This window comes from Stegodyphus dumicola, chromosome 1, assembly GCF_044657685.1.
Source record: "Stegodyphus dumicola isolate Sdum_Otavi_A_Nest chromosome 1, ASM4465768v1".
Lineage (NCBI taxonomy): Eukaryota > Metazoa > Arthropoda > Arachnida > Araneae > Eresidae > Stegodyphus > Stegodyphus dumicola.
In genome coordinates this window covers 283,671,730-283,692,014 of record NC_140768.1, presented here as the reverse complement: position 1 = coordinate 283,692,014, position 20,285 = coordinate 283,671,730, and the positions used below count along the sequence as shown (strand labels likewise).

At 30.4% G+C, this 20,285-nt stretch overlaps 1 protein-coding gene across 1 annotated transcript in view; it reads right to left on the bottom strand.

Annotated features, from left to right (window-relative positions):
* The window catches only part of Sec13 (nuclear pore and COPII coat complex component secretory 13), a 32,390-nt gene extending 15,675 nt beyond the window's left edge, over positions 1 to 16,715 (bottom strand). The window contains exons 1-5 of the mRNA XM_085808013.1: positions 16,558 to 16,715; positions 16,340 to 16,383; positions 14,593 to 14,708; positions 12,217 to 12,368; positions 3,768 to 3,901 (exon numbers count right to left, since the gene is read on the bottom strand). Coding sequence (XP_085664139.1) covers positions 3,768 to 3,901; positions 12,217 to 12,368; positions 14,593 to 14,708; positions 16,340 to 16,383; positions 16,558 to 16,567 — 456 coding nt within the window. The 5' untranslated portion in view covers positions 16,568 to 16,715. The remainder of the gene's footprint in view (positions 1 to 3,767; positions 3,902 to 12,216; positions 12,369 to 14,592; positions 14,709 to 16,339; positions 16,384 to 16,557) is intronic.
* Between the last annotated feature and the right edge of the window lie 3,570 nt (positions 16,716 to 20,285).

Genomic DNA, 20,285 nt, shown 5'->3' with positions numbered 1-20,285 from the left:
CCATTTGCCTAAAGTCACAGTCTGTTGTGGATCCTCTTCTATATTTATACTTGGGATAGATAAAATTCATTAAGGAAACTACTGCTAATGTCATTTGATTTGTTTATTGGATACAGTGTTGGCAGATTGTGCGATTTTTCACAAATTTGCTGCTTTTAACAAAACTTTGCGACTAAAATTTGTGTGTGTGCAATTTTACAAAATTTTTGCTGCTCTGTCATTTTATTGTGCTATTTTTTCAGACTTTAAAAATTTTTAATAGATCGTAAAATGCTTATATGTTAAAATAATGTATCTGCTAGCCTAAGTTTATAATATATAAAATATATTTAAGCTTAAAAATAAGCTGGCACCAGGAAATCCTAAAATCAAACAGCAGGATGCAAACAGTTTTCAGCTCCAGTGGCTGCTGTTTACATATGCTTATTTCATTAATTTAATTTTCAAGCAATACAATTGTAGATAAGTTATTTTCAAGAGTCACATCAACCAAAACCAATGGATATATGAGCTGTTTGCCTTTTGCGTGAAGGGCAATTTAAATATTTTTCTTTCAACTTAACAGAGCTAATAGTGAATTGTATTGACAGATAGGAGAATTCTTTAAAGTAATAGTAATGAAACGAAAAACATTTAAAAAATTTATAAAACAGTTATACACCTTAATTCATGATTTTATTCCTTTACAAAAATTGTTTTTAAGTTGCAATCAGCTATCAATAATAAGTTTTAAGTTGAAATCAGCTATCAATAATAGGATAAATTACAATCAGCTACTGCATACGTGAAACACCACACATGATAAGTTACAATCACTTTCAACTATGCAGATTGAGTCTTTGATTGTTTGATATAAACACACTAGTGTTTGGTTAAGTAGATCATCCATAATAAGCTGCAATTCTACTGCATGTGATTCACATCATTTATGTGCATCAAACAGTTTTCTTGCTTGCAGTGCTTGAAATAGTATTTCTTTCATCTAGTTCTTTTGCAATGCCAGTAAATTCTAAAATTTTTATTTATTTATTTTTATTCCTTATTACGATAAGTGGATTTGACTCCCAAACTCTTATCAGTATCTTCATCATTTTATTCCTCTCTTGATTTCCCATTCTAGGCTCCAATTTAAGCCTATTAAACTATCCTTGGCATTAACATTTATTAACAGCACCGGGGTATTCTGAAAAAAAAATTTCATTCGGCTTTCGCAGCGTTCCTATGCAAGCAACACTCCTAAAGCACAATAATAAAGAATATACAATTTATCATGACATTTATTTTTTAACAATATTAATACTGTTTAAAAATGAAATATTAATTTAGCATAACTGTGAAAGATAGAGCAGAATATAAAGATAATATGTAAAAGTTTTGAATGAAGAATTACTTTAGTGTATTCTGCATTGGAATTCTACACACCATGCACTGAATTCTGGCAACCAAAACTCAATGCACAGAAGAAGAGGCATTATCTGCACATGCTTCCAAACATACAGTTTTATAAAAAAAAAAAAAAAAGAAAAAAAAGTACTCAGTCTGAATCTTCTCTTATAGCATTATTTTTCAAAAGACAAAATTCATCCCCAATTTTAAATATGTACTAAGAATATATAATCAAGAAGAAATTATGAAAACATGCACATTTGAAGAAATTTAGGGTCAATAATAATAACTCTTCTAAACTCTGTAAAAAAAAAATATGGCAGCTATATATGGATACCAATTGGAAATCTTTGTTGTAGGATATTACTCATGAAATGTAATTTTGTTACTCACACTGGAAAAGTTTCTAATCTGTGAAAATTTGTAGGTTACTCATCTTGTAAAATTCACATAAAAATGTAAACACTTTGGCACCACATCAGAACTATGGATTTATACTCCTCATACTTTAACCCTTTGATGGGCGGTGGGAAGGGTTCAAGTATAATGGGTATAACATCAAAGCCCATCAAAGGGTTAAAGTAACTTGACGGGCGGTGGAAACTGATAAAAAAGGCATCCCACCTTTTTTATCAGTTTTTATCTCCCAGATGAAAGCTGCAAAATTCCATTTAAAATACTCAAATTATGTCTTTTAGTTCTCTAAATGTATAACAGATGGCAGAATTAGTATTCATTCATAGAAATAATGTAAAATAAAAATTCTTTGCAGGTCTAATTTTGAAGCAGTTTTTTTCCTTAATTTCTGATGCCATTTAAATCGTCTGAACAGCAGCTTTTGGTGTTAGAATGAATATTTTTATGTGAAAGTTTCCTTTTCTAATAAAAATTATTATTTGAATTCATATATATTAATTAAGAATGGTTGAAATTAAAAGATCAGACAAATACATTCCATCATGCATGTACGAATTGATGCTACTAGATGGCAGCACCATTCAAATATTTTTAAATTCAAGTATGTTCATTTTATATATTGATAATGCAAATGTATATTTTTTAATAAATTGCAATAATGTTGTTTTCCAAAAGAAATGAAATTAACTATGTAACATGAAACGTCATTGAATACTGAATGGATATGCGAGTGTGATTCACCATAGAAAAATATCCTAAGCAGAGGAAAGAGAGGTGAAATGTAAATAAACATGACAGCTTTCTAAATATCTTCCTTTTCAAATTTGTAGCAAATAAAGTACTGGAACAAAAATCTCTGTTTCAAATTTATTATGAAATCATTAAAAAATATCTAAAAAGTCATACAGAAAGCTATTTTTTTATAATCGTATAATTTTTTTAAACAAATATTTTTTATTTTCCGAATATGATCAATATTTTCTAGATAATTATTCAAAAACGTTTTTTATATCTTGCATTTTCATTTGGTTGTTAAAACTACCACTTTAGATAAACATGTTAGGAGAATTTACACTTAAGCAAAGATGCCATTTTACTACTCTAGATGTGCGGTGGGACAAGCAGTATCCCACCATGTCATGAATTACCTTAAAGGTTTACTTTTTTTTTTTTTTTTGAATCAAATAACATTGTATTAGGGGCCAATTATCTATGTGTAAAGTTATTTAAAAAAAAAAAATATGCACCAAACCTCAAAGGGTTAACCTAAATGCACTTTCGGTTGATCTTTGGATTATGGTAACTTGGTGATTTTTTGGCGACAATTTGGCGACCAACCCTGCTACAGCAGCCTGCTAGTTTTTGTTTACACGAAGTAAAGGCATTTTTTTTTTTAAACTCAGCATTTTTTTCCAACAATCTGCTAACCGAATTACGCTTATTCTTGAGCTTTTATGGAACGAAAGTGCTTAATCATGACGAAGATTAGGTGCGAAATTGGGACAAAGTGCAGAATCGCAAACTGCTTGCCGCGTTTTTAAGAATTGCACATACACGGTAGCCATGTACACGTCGACCTATTTTCACTTAAAAAAACATCCCAGAATTGCACAAAAATGGCACTGTGCACATTCTTGACTTTATCCATGTACACTGCTAAAGTCCTAGCTAGTAACTTTTATCGTCTTACCAAAATGTCGCCAAACTACCTGTTACCATACTCCAACGATTAGCCACATTTTCTAGGTTGTTCCTCAGTAATTCGCATTATATTAAAAAAAAAAAAAAAAAAAAAAAAAAGATAAATTTGTAAAAATTATTAGATAAAATTCATGAAGAGATTTATCACAAGTATCAAAGATTTAAATATCTTTCCCTACAAATAGCAATACAACACACTTATGATAGTGGTGCACTGCAAAAATATACCAAATGAAAAGCATAGAAAAACTATTGAAACTTACAGTATGGGCATTGTGAATTTTCTTTGTTTCCCATCGGCCATCACCAGTACTGCTCAACACAGAAACGGACCCATCTGAACTACCACAGGCAAGAATAAGACCAAATTCATTTGGAGCCCAAGACAAAGAGTTTACTTAAAAAAAAAAAAAAAAAAAAAAGAGTATAATTAGTAAACTTGCATGTACCGATAATAAACTACTTATTAGTAGTATTTCAACACATATGGCATGCACGGATCTTTTGAATACTTAATAAGTTACAATTATGCGAGATTCATGTAACAGAAATGATTTTGTAACATTTATTTAAATATACCACCTGATGTTTTGATAATCATAACAATATCAACATCAAAGTGGAATTGAATTCATTTTAATTGGGGGCATACTGCCATGTTTCATAGGACACATACTGTTAATTTGAGTTTTTATTTGGCAAAAGCTATTTTGGCCTTTGTTGTAACCAGCACATATAATATTCATACCAATGTTTTAAAAACTGCTAAACCATTTTTTGGATATGTTGTCATCTAGTAATGTAGAAAATATTAAATTCGATGTAGTTTGACACAGGAATACTTGTGAATGGCCTATTGATAATGAAAAGGTTTGATGAGTCATTTAGGTCATTAGATAAAAGGCTGGAATTAAGCTAAGCTTCTATTTATGTGAGAAATAATTCAAATTCTTCTTATGTCAATTTCATTTCATCACCAATGCAATTTAAATGACATCTTGTTTATTTTATACCAGCTTCTCAGAGGCCATCCGTGAGTGTCACAGCTGGAACATTTAGAGCCATTTAGTACCATAAACGACCAAAAATTTGTTTATATTTTGGTTATACATTGTTGATTTTGTGAGGTTTGTAAATTTCATGAATTTGAAATTTGCTCCAATGAAGTTGGAACCAAAAACATTGTAAATATCACTGCATTTGCCACTGCAGGAAATGAACCGCTTGAGAGCTTGAAGCATGCGTTAAAAGATCAGTTATTAATTCTGAGAAGATAGCTCTCGCCATGAAAAAAATTAGAGTTATATATGCCTTGAATGATTTAGAGCCTCAACCCTCACCTGCTTTAATTTGAAATTGACCAGTGTACTCTATGCCATACCACAAAGACATTGGAGGCAAGGTAAACAAGAGTAGATGGCAAATTGCTTATCATTTGATTAGTAACAGATTCCACAATATTTTACACATTTTCTGATTAAATGTCTGATGACAATCTATATAATCTAATAATACTGTTCTTGAAAAAATGACTGCACAAGCTGTGACCAGCATGCAAGAGAACTTCTTAATGATGTCTAACAATGAGATCAGTTAAAATGTAACCTTTTAGCACCAAGATGGAATATTTGTTAACGTATGCGAGATTTCCATGTCAAGTGATTGCCCACCCTGAGAATACCTGGACTATCTAAAAATGGATTTAGCGATAAGATTTTGCCTAACCTTTAACGTATAAAATTTGGAGCATGCATTTTTGTGTTGTACTTATGAAATTTAGCATCAGAACAAGTACTAAGAATGTTATTGTTTAGAGTGTTTCCTCCAATATTTAAAGCAATGACATCAGTTTTATAAACTTCATCATCAGAAAGAAACATTTCTTGATTTTATAAAACATTTACTTGTGAAATTAAATGAGTTAGCTTATTTTTTTATGATTCGGTTTTGTTTTAGAAAGGATTCCATTTTTTGACATGACTTTCTCAATCTAAGTATTATGTGTATTCCATTTTTTGACTGATTTTATTGAGATATTTTGTATTTCTATACAAATATTTTTTGACCACTACAATGCATACAAATATATTTCTTGAATTAAAGGCTTGGAATAAGATGGACCCTGTAGCAGATGGGAAGTAATGGTATATAGTTCTTTCACCATGTTTATTACTATATTTGAAAAAACATTTTTTTTTTTTTTTTAATCTGAAAGGTTTTAGATTTTAAATTACGTCCAAAGGGAAGTTTTTTTAACATTTTACCTGTTACCTTTATTTATTAAATATCACATTCTTTGTACTTAAACCATAAAATTCAGTTCAAGAACAATATCACAGAATAGTTTTAAATTGAGCATATCTTTAGAATTTCCGATACAGAGTCTTTCGCGGTAGCGATAAAAATACTTTTTCTGTACAGCGTAGCCATTGCTCACTCTGAAATCCTTGAGTTTGTTAATCAAAAATTCGTTAAAGATTTACAAAATATGAAATCAATAATAACACAAATTCTAAATTTAAAATTTGGGCTTCCACATGCCAAAAATTCGCAGCAGGATAACGTCATCGAAAATCCAATGGCTCTATGTACTGTTGTTTTATCACAATGCGAGAAATATACACACATTTATGCAGATTTTTCATTACATAATTTCTTCAAATATAATGCAGGACTCTAACATTTGGTGGCAACAGTTTGAAAATTGAAACGGACATTTACAGTGAATCAACGCAAAATCACAAAACGAAAACAACAGTCCTTCAGGAACGAAGCTCCTTTGGACGAAACAAAATGTACATGTAGAGCAATCGTTAGGTAACTTGCAGACACCCTCCTATGGAGAATAAAAATTTAACAATAGAGGTTTGAAGAACAAAGAATAATAAAATCTAAGTTTTTCTTTTACATAAATTCAGCTTTCTAAATTTAAAATTTTAAGTTTTTCATTTTGTTGCCAGACTAATATCCATTATTATTTTTTCTGTCACTTATTCTACTTTATTATGTGGTCATTATAGAATTCATCAGTAACAAAAACAAAGTGCAATACCTTCAAGTATTTATATTTATACAAAAAGAGTCCAAAAAATTTTTAACCTTCCACTTAAAAGTTTTCTGCAATGGCTTGGAAGCCAGCATTGTCACCCTTGAAATATCAATGACATCTCGAATATATATATATATATATATATATATGCAACTTCAGTATATTGGTCATGATAAAAGGACTTCCCTGAATGCTGTAGAGCTCCAGTAAATTCCCTTACTAACCTGAACAGGGTACATTCAGATTATCTGCACACCCCTGAAGCATATATACTAGGAAATACACTATGTCAGCAAAATAAGCAACCCATGATATCATTAAAACTTATTTGTGTGGCGATACAGAGATGTACATGCGTGCAGCGGATAAGTGCCAATTTCCACCTTCCAAATTTGACAGTCATTAGTATTTGGTTTTGTTGCATCAAGTGCAATCCCCCCTCCCTTTTTCTTGCAAGGAATCATAATAGAACTACACAGTCTGCCAGCTGATGAAAAAGAAAGCATTATATTTCTTTAGAAATACGACTCTTTTTGCCCAACACTAGAAAATGTAAAAATTTGCATTGCATGAAACTATTTGTAAATACACGAGTTTTATGGATCAAAATTTGTGCAATTCTCTGATATTTTTAAACTATAAACAGGTCGATGTGTACATTGGGAGAATAACAACGCACACAGTGCCACGTTGCAAGTTTCTATTGTTCTCTGGTATATTTTAAAGTTAAAACAGATCACTATGTACATGCTGAGAACAGGGGGAAGTAAGTTTTATTCTGAACGTTTCTCATATTTGTAATTTTGTTAACTGGTACCTGTTTATGTAATTCTTAGTGTGTACTATTTTTCAAAATGACTGCTGTATTTCGCATCTGAGCTTTACAAAAAAAATTATTTGCCAACAGTTGGAGACTTTTTAGGAAGGATTGCATATAATCAGAAAATACCCTCAATAGATTTAAAACAGAATATTTGAAAGCAAATTTAAATTATGTTCAATAGAAAAATGATGTTTTTAATATCTAATGTGTCTCCATTAATGATTTTCAAAGTTTCACAAAAGTCCACTGCTGCTATTTCAGGAAAGGAAAAAATGATAAAATGTGATCTATACCATGTTTACAAAAATGAATGTAACAACAACCAAACCAAAAAAAAAAAAAAAAACTGAAGACAGATCCAAAGCTATGACTTATTAGCAAGTTTTATGTATTATTTGCTTTCCACAAATAAACTTGCTAATAAAGTTAATAAATAAAGATTTAAACAAACAGCTAGGCAAGATGTAGGCACGCTCAATTAGTAAATAATTTAAAATCTTCACAAACTTCTTTGCATCAACCTTCTGTATTAGGCAATTCATTGTGGACACTCTTATTTATTAACCATGCACACAATAGGTTTAATACTTAGTTTCACAAAAGTCAACAGCACAAAATACACTAACATTATATGGTTTTAAAGACTGCTTAAGTTTTATTTATTACAGTAAAGCAAGAGAATTACCAATTCTAATAAAGCTACTTTTTACAGATCTGTTGGGGAAATCTGATTCTATACTTTTTATATACTTTCATCTATAATAAAAGCGAATTCGTCAAATTCTTCACTTTTTTATTTAATACAAAATTTAAAGCACTTAACAAAATCTTAACAAATTTTAATATTTGTAGTTATAATTGACAGATATACGGATTGGTACTGAAGATGTTCTACAGATGACTGAATGATCTAATTATTATACCTTGAAGGTAAACTTCAAGAAATATATTTCCTTTTAATGAAAGAGTGAAGTAATGGTAAATTATCTTAATTTTCAATATTAAAATCAGCATGCAAAATAAATATGAGTTTAAATGCATTTAAAATAAGAAATAATATTTTATATTTTTGAACATGGCGATTGTGAAATTTATTGTTAACTTGCACATTAAAGTGATATACAAATATTAGTTTATAAAAATGCAATTATAAATATTAAAATAAGAATTTTACAATAAGCCCTAGCGTCCCCTAACAGACGAGACTAAATTTATGTTTCTCTTGATGTACATTTAATTCTAACTTGTTTTTTTTATTTTTAAAGAAAATACGGTTGATCTTTACATTATGGTAACTTGGCGATTTTTTAGCGAAAATTTGGCGACCAACTCTCCTACAGCAACCCTCTATTCCCCCCCCCGCCATTTTGTCTTCATGAAGTAAAGACATGTTTCTTTTCTTTTTATCTCCTGAACACTTCTTCCAACAATCTACTAGCTGAATTACACTTATGCTAGAAATTTTATCAAACAAAACTGCTTAATCATGACAAATATTCACTGCAAAATTAGGAAAAACTGCACAATACCATTCTCCTTACGCATTCTTCAAAATAACACATACACATAAACCATGTACACGCCGACTTATTTTTACTTAAAAAAACATCCCAGAATTGCACAAAAATGGCATTGCGCACACTCTTCACTATATCCATGTACACTGCTTTTTTCTCATAAATTATAAAAATTTCACGAAAATACATGACAATTTTCTCAATCTTTAAACCCGGTAAAAAGAACATATATGAAATTACCTGATCGCGAAAAAGTATTTACCCTTTACAAATATGAACATTTCCACATATAAAATAAATAAAATATCCAAAAACTTTTACCTCTAAATCATCTATTACATTATACACATCACCAACGAATTCATACCGCAAGCATTACAAATACTTAGTATCAAATATTTAAATTATTTCCATGCACGTTTATTTCAACTTAAACGTATACCAAATTCCTACAAGCATAAAATTCACAAAATAACTATCATTTCATTAAAATATCACTAAACCATATACACGTCGACTTATTTTTACTTAAAAAAACATTCCAGAATTGCACAAAAATGGCATTGCGCACACTCTTCACTATATCCATGTACACTGCTTTTTTCTCATAAATTAAAAAAATTTCACGAAAATACATGACAATTTTCTCAATCTTTAAACCCGGTAAAAAGAACATATATGAAATTACATGATCGCGAAAAAGTATTTACCCTTTACAAATATGAACATTTCCACATATAAAATAAATAGAATATCCAAAAACTTTTACCTCTAAATCATCTATTACATTATACACGTCACCAACGAATTCATACCTCAAGCATTACAAATACTTAATATCAAATATTTAAATTATTTCCATGCACGTTTATTTCAACTTAAACGTATACCAAATTCCTACAAACATAAAATTCACAAAATAACTATCATTTCATTAAAATATAATTAAATTCAAAAACACTACTTAAAATATAAATGAGCACATACATTAAATTAATAAAAATTACCTTACAATCCTAATTACTTTAAACTAAATCATTGCTAATAACAATTTTCCCAATAATACCAAATTCCTTTCCACCTTACATTTACAACAATGTATAAAAATAATATCCTCAAATAATTAAAAATACTAACTTACCTAATCTTCTTCAGAATCTTGATTACGTGGCGGATACACTTTTCTTACTTCTGTTTCAGAATCTTTAAAATCATACTTATCTTTCAAAGCAAGATACCAGGTAAAATAAATAACATAATAAAACATCTTTATTTCTCTCTCGCACAACCTTAAAAAACATTTATTACTATCCTTTTCAATACCACTAAATACCCATTTCGAATTCACTTTAGTTACGGCCATGGGATCCAAAAATTCACAAACACTATTTCACACAACACAGAATAAAGCCAAATACAAAATTGCCAGATTTTTTCCCGATTAAAGAACAGTAATTTGTCCATTAATATCACATAACATATCCCATGATCTCTCATTTCCCTCACACAAAATAATGCGTAATCAGAACTGAATACTACTCACATTCTTAACAAAGTCTAACTAACCTAATCTTCTTCCGAATCTTCCTTATATGGTGGATACACTTTTATTATGGATTCAATAAAATTACTGAACGATTTTTTTTCCGAATTTGATAGAATTTCATAAAAAAAAAATTCTCTTTATCACATCTACAATTCACTTTAGACAGCGCCATACAATCCCAAAATTATTCAACCCTACTTCACACAACACACAATGAAGCTTAATACAAAATAATATACATCCACAGATACTTGTCTAAATTCCCCCCTTTTCCGATTAAAGAACCGTAATTCGTCCATTAATATCACATGACATATCCCATGATCTCTCATTTTCCCGACACAAAATAATGCGTAATCGGAACTGAGTACTGCTCACATTATTACCAAAGTCCCAGGTAGTAACCTTTATCGCCTCCAAAATGTCGCCAAACTACCAGTTACCATATTGTAAAGATCAACCGAAAATACAGTCAAAAGTCGTTAATCCGGACTCGTCGGGACTTCGGCAATTCCGGATTATAGATCATCAGTTTAAATCTGGTAAGATGGCATGCAGAAATTACAAAATTAAAAATATGAAACCGTAATTTATGAAATAAAGAAAAATTATGATCTAAAGGGTATCAAAATTTACAAAAAGAAAAAGCTTAATATTTATTTGTTTACTTTATTAAACATTTCCTTCAATGTAAGTTGCTTCGTTTCATGTGATAATACTTTCTCTTTAATTCTATTAAACAGACATAATTTCTTGTTTAGTTACAAAGTTCCGCTGTTCAAGTCCTATAATTGCTGTGTTGAGAATACCGACTAATTTGTCAATCGAAATGTTTTCGTTTTCAATAACCCCTGGGTCACTTTCTTCACTATCGGAAGCGAATTATAATGAGGAGGAACTTGATTTAAATCATATCAAAGACGGAGTACATCAGTACAGAATTATAAAACAAATAAAATAAAAACATCTGCCCTGAAGATAAGGATAGTGCTGACAGATCAACTTCCAATCCCCTGCGTGAAATTGATAAACAGATTTCGGATTTCAAAACATACTTTCGCTTTGTAGATACAAATTACATATTAGTAAATATATATCAGAAATTTTATTTGACATAATCTTTCTAATCTATCATAATCTAATAATGACATTTCTGCCCCTCTGCCGCAGAGCAGCGTGAAATTGATAAACAGATTTCAGATTTCAAAACATACTTTCGCTTTGTAGTAAATATATATCAGAAATTCTATTTGACATAATCGAAAGTTCAAGCTTACTTTTATAAAATTGCTCTAACAGTCTGCAAAAAATAATAAGCCGGATCCAATTCGAAGATTAAGGAACAACACAATCTGCAACATTAACTGAATTAGATAACTTTAGCTTAGCGTATAACTCCGTTACACATTAAACGCGTATGCGCACAAACATATTCGCAGCCGTAAGGGTCTTACGCGCTCTCGTAAACGCCTGTGCGAAAGCGTGAACGCGACGCATGCGCAGAAAGTTTGTAGCTTTGAGGTCCGGATTATAGATCATTCCGGATTATGGGTGTCCGAATTAATGACTTTTGACCATATTTTCTTTTTTAAAAAATTAATAGTTTTATTTCAACTTAGTAGTATTCATACGAATTCAACATTTTGTTAATTCAAATTGAATAAGAAGAATAACCATAAGCACAAACATTTCTCAGAAGTGATGGTAAGAAATAAAATGCATGATAAGAAAGAAAAAAAATAATTTTAGAAAATGAAGACAACAATATAATACTTACCAGAGGAATCATGCTTTGTATATTCATAAATATTTTCCCACTTTCCATCAGTTTCCTTCCAGATGATGACTTTACGATCATATGAACAAGAAGCCAAAATAACTCCAAACATTGGATGAGCCCAAGCTACTTGCCACACTGGTGCATCATGCCTAAGACAAATTATAAACTGATTAAATGCATAATTAAAGAGTAAGATACTTTTGTGTTATAAAATGAACCATGAAAAAAAATCTCTGCTGTTGTGATTTATCACCAAATTTGATTCTTGATTGAAAACTAAATCTACTTAATTCATGCAGACAACACAATTATTCCAATCAGCAACTGTTCTGCACATTCCGACTGATTCTTTCGGCATTTAATGAACAGGATTCTTCTGCACAAAAGTAAATAAAATGATGTTTTTAGAAGTTGTTGCAGGTAACCAAAAACCACATCTATCACGAATGCCTTCTTTTTTTTCTAGTAACAGTCCATCTTCAAATGATTTCATTGTTAATATACATAGTCTCAATCATTTCTGTATATTCTGTTACAAAGGAAACTGCCGGTTCTCTTTTTTTTTTTTTTTTTTTTTGACAGACTATTACATATGGCTCAATGTGACCTTCAGTAATACCTAATAAAATTTAGGTGGTACAGAGTAGAAAAGAAATGAAAACCCTTTTGAAGCCATATTAGCAGTAAGAACTACATACAAGAAATAAACGTAAATGAGAAATAGTATGCAAGTGTAATTTTGCATTCTTTTACTTTTATCCCAAATGTTTTTGTTATTTCCATGTATTATTTGCCTGGTAGTTTTTACATAGTGAGCAATTTGTGCTTGGCAAATCGACTAATCGCTTCTGAATTTCTGCCTTCTTATAATCTGAGAGGTCTGACTAACAAAAACAGCTCAATTTATTCTCTGCTTGCAATTATTGCATGGCAGCTTTTTTACAATTAGTGATTTTTTAACTTTTTTTTTCTAGTGGTTATATCAAGAAAGCTTGACTGCTCTGCATAATAAAAAAAAAAAAATCCTCAAACCTGCATGCAGCTTTAAACATTTGGCACCATGGTCTTGAATGTGAAGGCACTCGGTGTTATATTTGACAGTTCCGATGTTTTTACAACTAAGGGCAAATCCTGCAATTATGAAAGCATAAGTCCATGATCGTATACAGTCTGTCTCACCCTTTGTAAGGTTGACGGAAGGCAAAGAATCATACCATCTGCCACTCCATCCGAGTCTTTAGTTCTTTATTTATCTGAGACTTTAGTATATCTGGGTCTTAAAATAAAGACTTAGATGAACAACTCTATTTATGGGAGAAAATAGAGGAGCTAGATATACAAGCTAATCACCTCAAAGGATCTCTTGATCTGCTTGGATGTCAATCGTAAGTCACAACCGACATTTCATTTATCAATCAACTGGCCCAACATCTCACTAATGAGCAGAAGTTAGCCAATGAGCTCAAAGTTAAGTTTATTTTACCTAGTAATAGGAATAAATAGGTATAATAGGAATTACAAGAATAATAGGAAGCTAGTAATAAGAATAATTGTAATATTATTAAAAGGAAAACTGTTACAAATGCTAGCACTGATTCTGAAGATTTAATATTTTTGGTTAGAAACTTTACGTTTTTGCTATCTAAATTTTTTGTTTTTGTTTCGGATTTTTAGCTTAAATTGTATGTTCAAAACGTGGTTTTTGCATGTGTGAAAACTGCATGTTTGGAGACATTTTAGGCTTAAAGTTTGAAAGTACACAAAACATTTAGACAGTAATATGGCACTGTGGAGTTTCTCGCCAAAAATATTTGGCAAGAAATTTGTCGCCAAGTGACAGTAAATGGCACTGTGGAGTTTCTCACCAAAAATATTTGGCAAGAAATTTGTCGCCAAGTGAGGGCGTATATAAGAGTAGTTCAAATAAAAGTAACACATAAGACGTTAAAAAAGCCCCTTTGGACGTAATTTAAAATCTGAAACCTTTCAGATTATTATTATTTATTTTAAGAGTAAAGCTCTAAATAAATGAAAGCTTTGAAAATTTTGTAACTATTATGTTTGCTATGACTAATGGAGGTCTCCTATTGGATATAAATCACATGATATGCTTTGACCTCCGATTGGTTTAGTGGCTAAGAGCAACTTTAAAACAAAACTTTCCGATGTAAATAAACTGCTATCGGACAACAAGCTCGCAAGAAAATTTATTGCATCACCATGTCACTCTGTCACTTATAAACAGATCTTAAAAAAATGTCAAATATGTAAGAACTACAAATTAAAATATTTTCTTTAATTCACCATATTAAAATCTCTGATACTAATAAACTGAAATCAAATAAAGAGAGATTTACATTAAAAAATACTTACTCTTTTAAAGTAGCAACAATCTTCTGAGAGCCACTTCTCACATCAAATATTTTCACCGTTTTATCAGAAGAACAAGTTGCAAGACGTATTCCATAGTAGTCCATCTGAGCATCATGCTGAAGAAAAATTTCATTTAAAAACAATAATACATAAAAGATATTTATATACAACATGAAAAGGAAGCAATTTCAGTGAACTTTCAGTTTATGATAACTTTAGAAAAACTTGGGCGATTAATTAAAGGATAGTAACCCTTTTTTTCCATTTTTACTCTCAGACGAATTTATTTCTTCATTTTATTACTCTTTCAGTTGATGAAAATGCTTAATCTTTAAAATACAACCAAAAATTATGTGCTAAAGTATTTTAAAATGACTATTAGCTGAACTGGTGGAACAAATAATCCTTTTTTTCTTTCTTTTCTTAACACACTTACATTTTGCTGCATACTTACACATGTAGTGGGCATTTTTTCATGTATTTTGCAAGAGTTTGGTCATTCATTAAAACCATAATAAACTAATACACACAAATACTGTACGTATTTACATTGCCCATCGCATTTATGGGATACCCAGTGTCCAGCACAAATTTACTAAATATGTACTTTTATGTGATCTGTGCTCAAGTGATAGACTGTAAAAAATGTAAAAGTACATTTTTCATATGCAATGCATTAAAAAAAAAAAAAAAAAACCTACTGGCTTGTGAAGAAATTCTAACTGAAATCTTCCACTATAATGACAATGCTCCAACTGTCAATCAACTAAAAAATGTCAAAATTTTTAGGAAAGCTTTAAAGTCAGAAATGCATACTAACATACATTTCTGAATCTGGTACCAGTAACAAAATAGTACTGACCTTTATAACAAGAAATGATAACTATAAAATTAAACAGAAAGTATTAGCATATGTAATAAAACACCTTAAATTACTTATGTTGAAAGAAATGTTTAACAAAACAAAAGTTAACATTGACTTTTCTTGAATGTGTATAAATTTTGGTTCTAAAATAAGTTGTTTCTTCAAAAACAACTATTTCACACTTTTAATATTATAATACTTAAAGCATCTGCTTACTTCACTTAAATTCCTAAAATTTGGAAATTTCGAAATCCTTCTCAGACTCGATACACATAACTGATTTCAAAGATAGCTTAAACACTTTTATCCTAATTACTCTCACATTCGGTAATTTGGAGATTTTACAAATGTGATAAAACTCCTTTAAATACTTTTCAGTTATGCACTTACAAAATGCATGGCATATGAATACCAGAAAAGTATCCTCCTTTATTATCAATAAAAATTTAAGAAATGTCAAGAGAAAAAACAAATCCCTGTTAGAAATAAATTAGTTCACCCATAGCCTTATGTTCATAATCTAGTAAATCTGACAATACCATTAAAAACGATTTCAGTTTAAGGTTATCTTGAAACTTTACACATTAATAAGCAAAATCCAGCAAATATTGTAGTTATAAATTTTTATTTAAGCAAATGAAAGAAAACAGATACCATCTTATTTATTATTTAATTAAAGTGCATATTACTTATGAAAATCGGCAAATTTCTTCATGGGATGAGTGACAAATTAAAAAAGCTTGTTAAGAAAGTTTCATTTCTAACTTTTCCTTAAAATGCAATAATAAATAATAATTCATCAAAACATGTTTCCAAGAATTAATAGTCTTCCGATATTTTAATTACAAATATTATACGTTTAACTTAGCGATGGTTACTTACGATCATATCGGAGTGGCCGGTATCAACATCTTGGATAACGTTGCCTAAAGAAACAGAAACATTTTTTAAGTTAAAAAAAGTTCATGCATTTGGCAAAACATGATGCTGTATTCTAGGCGATCAGAAATATATGTAGGGAATTGAAATTTTTAATGCAAGCAAAAAAGAACTGTCAACATTCAAAGGAATTTATAATGTTATTTAAAAATCACACATACCTGTAGTCATAATTATGTTAGTATGATATCAAAATTTAAAAATAAATCAGCGAAAGTTACACTACATAAAATATGACACTTTACACGAAAAACATATTTAAATGCTCTAATACTTATGACACGACTAGTACACGCGGCAAAACACAACACTTATAATAAATGTTGCCACATTAAATTTTGTTTGTGGGAAATAACTGTTCCAAACTTTATCCGGGGGGGGTGTTACCTCACTATTAGCAGCAACTGCAAAAGGCGATAGGTAGCGCTTCAAATTCTGGGATGCCAAAAAGAACTCCGCTGAGAGTTGTTAGTACAGTGCTAATTACTATACTCTTGCCTAAGAATGATAATGAGAAAAAGGCTACAGATTTAAAAGAACTTGAAAAAATACTGTTTAAATTTTTAAAATACTATACTTCTTATATATTTCAGGCATTGATTTTCTACACAAATCTCGAATATAATATTTCATACGATAGAGCATTATTTCACAATACTAAAGATCTCTTTGAAATGTTTTAATGATGCATATTATAATGCTTATATATTATTTTAATTTGGAACACATCTGTAATTTTCACTGACCCTAACTAAGTATTCTACCTGCTAATGTCAACAGAATACTTACAAAACGCTCTTCATGTAGCTTTTTTGAAACTTGCATAAATTTACTAATGTAACGCAGTATGATTCTTTGAGTCAATAACGCAATATGATATAAAACTGATATTAATATCTCACATACTTTCCAAAGACGGAAGTTATAACCTTCTTAATGAGAGCGTTTATAAATTACTAAATAGAAAATTGGGATATTAAAATAATTAGCAAAATATGAGTTATTCGGACGTAGCCAGTTTTAATCATCAGAAATGAAATGCTTGGAATACACACACATCCTTGATGATACCAAATTTTCCAATCCGTAGCAATTTAATCCATCGATCTCTTTGGAGAACAAGAACATTAGATCCAGAGACTTTTCTAACTTACTTTTTAGATTCAAAAACCTTAGTTCTATATTTTTTTTAATCTTTTGTAGCACACTGAAGCACGATGTACAAAACAATTAGCATTTATTATTATTATTATTATTATACACCATTTCCGAAAAATCCACTTTTATACTATAAGAGAACAGATTGTCAGCATTTGCATAAATAGTTCGCAGATCGTTTTCAATAACACTAAGCCTATTGTGCCGCTCATCTCAGCGCTATTTTTTGTTTAGTAACTTTGCTATTAGAAGAAGAATATTTCGCTACAGTCGCTAATAAACTCAGAATCTGCCTCTTCTGAAAAAAGATAGCATAACCTATATAAAAGATAAGAAGCTCTTAGAATCGGAATTTTATTCACTATTTTGAATATTAGCCCCGAAAATAAGAGTTTTAATCTTTTCATAAAAAGTTCTTTGAGGCAATAGTAATTAAGAAATAGAACGCTACGCTTTGCTACGTAGCATCGGAAAAATTTTTACGTTACCATTTCAGTTCATTCATTGCTTTTAGATATATAATCAACGGAGGCATCGTTATAAATAAAGCCAAATTAATGAGGCACATACGTCCCTTTGTGAACGGCGACGTAATTAATTTAAAATTTAAATAAAACCACTCAAAAAATGTGAAAAATTGCAAGCATACGATTTATCTCAAAGTGTCAACTTTCGCTTCACAAAGTCACCACTGCTAATCAACTGAAAATATTTTAATTTTTGAGATACTTCAGATTTTATGTGTAAGTTATGTGCAGTGTCAAAGAACTGAAAAAAAAAAGTTATCTAATTTAAATAGAGATATAGTATCAAATCAGCAGAGTGTATAGTAAAGATTTCAGGGACACAACATATTTTTGCGCAGAAAATAAAGTTGGGAAAATATGTCTATGTATAGTAAAATTATTGTGCTCTGTCATTTTTGACCAACTGCAATGTTTCTAGAATAAATTTTGGAAAATTAGCTGCTGATGTTGAAAACGATGCAAAGTAAAAAGGTAGGATTAATGACAAACATGTAGAACGTCACTGATTTGGTATGAAATAAAGCACTACTACACCAAACACTTGAAGATAAAGCTTGAAATCTACGCAACGAAAAAAGGAAAGATCAGTAGCAACCGTGTAGAATGTCACAGCTTTGATATGAAAAGCTGAAATCTTGAAGAGAAATCTTGAAATGCCGATCCTTCGGTATCCGATCATCGGCATAAATACAACTCCTGTCTGACGTTATAAAAGCAGATTCAAATTTACTAATAAAACTATGTGTCCGGGTGATCAATCCTATCTAATTTCATAGGGTAAGCTTTTATGGCAACAGCCATAAACGTTTTTCCTGTTAAATTATATAGAATCCAAAATAAAGTTCTCTCAACCATTCTGAATATTCCATGGTATGTGAAATCCACAAAAAATTTATTTCGAACTGAACAACTAACTGAACAACTAAGAACTGATTACAAGCAGGGGCGTAGCTAGAGGGGGGCATCTGTCCCCGGGCGTAGAATCCAAGGGCCCCAAACTGATGATACGACATTTTAGAATTAAATGTTTTCCATCCTTGGCAAGCAGTAGGGGGCGCGAAATCTTCAGTTGTCCCTAGGCGCTGAAAACCCTAGCTACGACTCTGATTACAAGGTCTGTTAATAATACTATGATTAATATTCAATGGCCTGCTCATCTAAGCATGCGACGGCCCGTTTTCATTTGTCCATATTCTCAACAGTTTTATAATCAGGCAAAAGATCTCCATTAAACACTGAACTCAATATTTCTGAAAGAACATTTCAACATCTTCCAAATAGTCCTCACGGGTTTTATCTTAATTAATTAATTTGTAGCCTGCATAGCTAGATACGTTAGCAGTAAAATATTTCATTTATAAGACTCATAGCTTTAGTTAGACGTTATTTTCTTCCCTGACTTGTTTATCAATATTTCTTTTCGAAGCTAAAACAGTTACTCCTAGAGCCATTTCTGTCTTTCTATAGCACTTCGAAATAGTATTTTGGAATACGGAAAGAAAGACGTGTGATATCTCAGGCTGGACACAAATTCTAGTCTAGATTTCTCTTTAAACGTGGGTCGCTTGAAAGGATAGAATTGATAATGATATCTAATGACCAGATAGTGTTTCGGATAGGACATACTCTTCATTCCTGTGACTCCCATGCCATGTAAATTATTGTTTTCCCTTTCCATTTTTAGTGCTTTATTTGAAGTTCAAAATCAAGTGATGCACCAAACAATAGTTGAATATACTTTTCCCCTTTCTATAAGAAAAATTAAAATGTACATGCTTGGTAATAATGTTCCTCGAAAAACATATAATTTATTTCAAGATGAGGAATCATGTATTATTATTAAAAAGACATGATCATTCTCTTTTTTATATGAAATATGACACTTTGAATTCTGGTGATTTTTAAGATGAAATTACAAAAGAAAATGTTTTTAACATTATTTTAAACAAACTAAAATTTTGTGTTCAAGCTGAAATTGTATAACAGCAGTGGTATAGTAGCAATGTAGATACAGTATAGTAATAACGGTTAATATTTCAAAAGTGGGGTAAGTTGGCGCCAAACTGTTTTGCCTTTCAAAATTTACGATTTTTTTAGGCGGCATTGAAAGTACTAAGATGTGATTTTTAAACATAAACAGAATAGTAACTTTTAAGTTTTGCAATAGTGAAACGCCGTTATTTTATGTAAACAGAATAATAAAA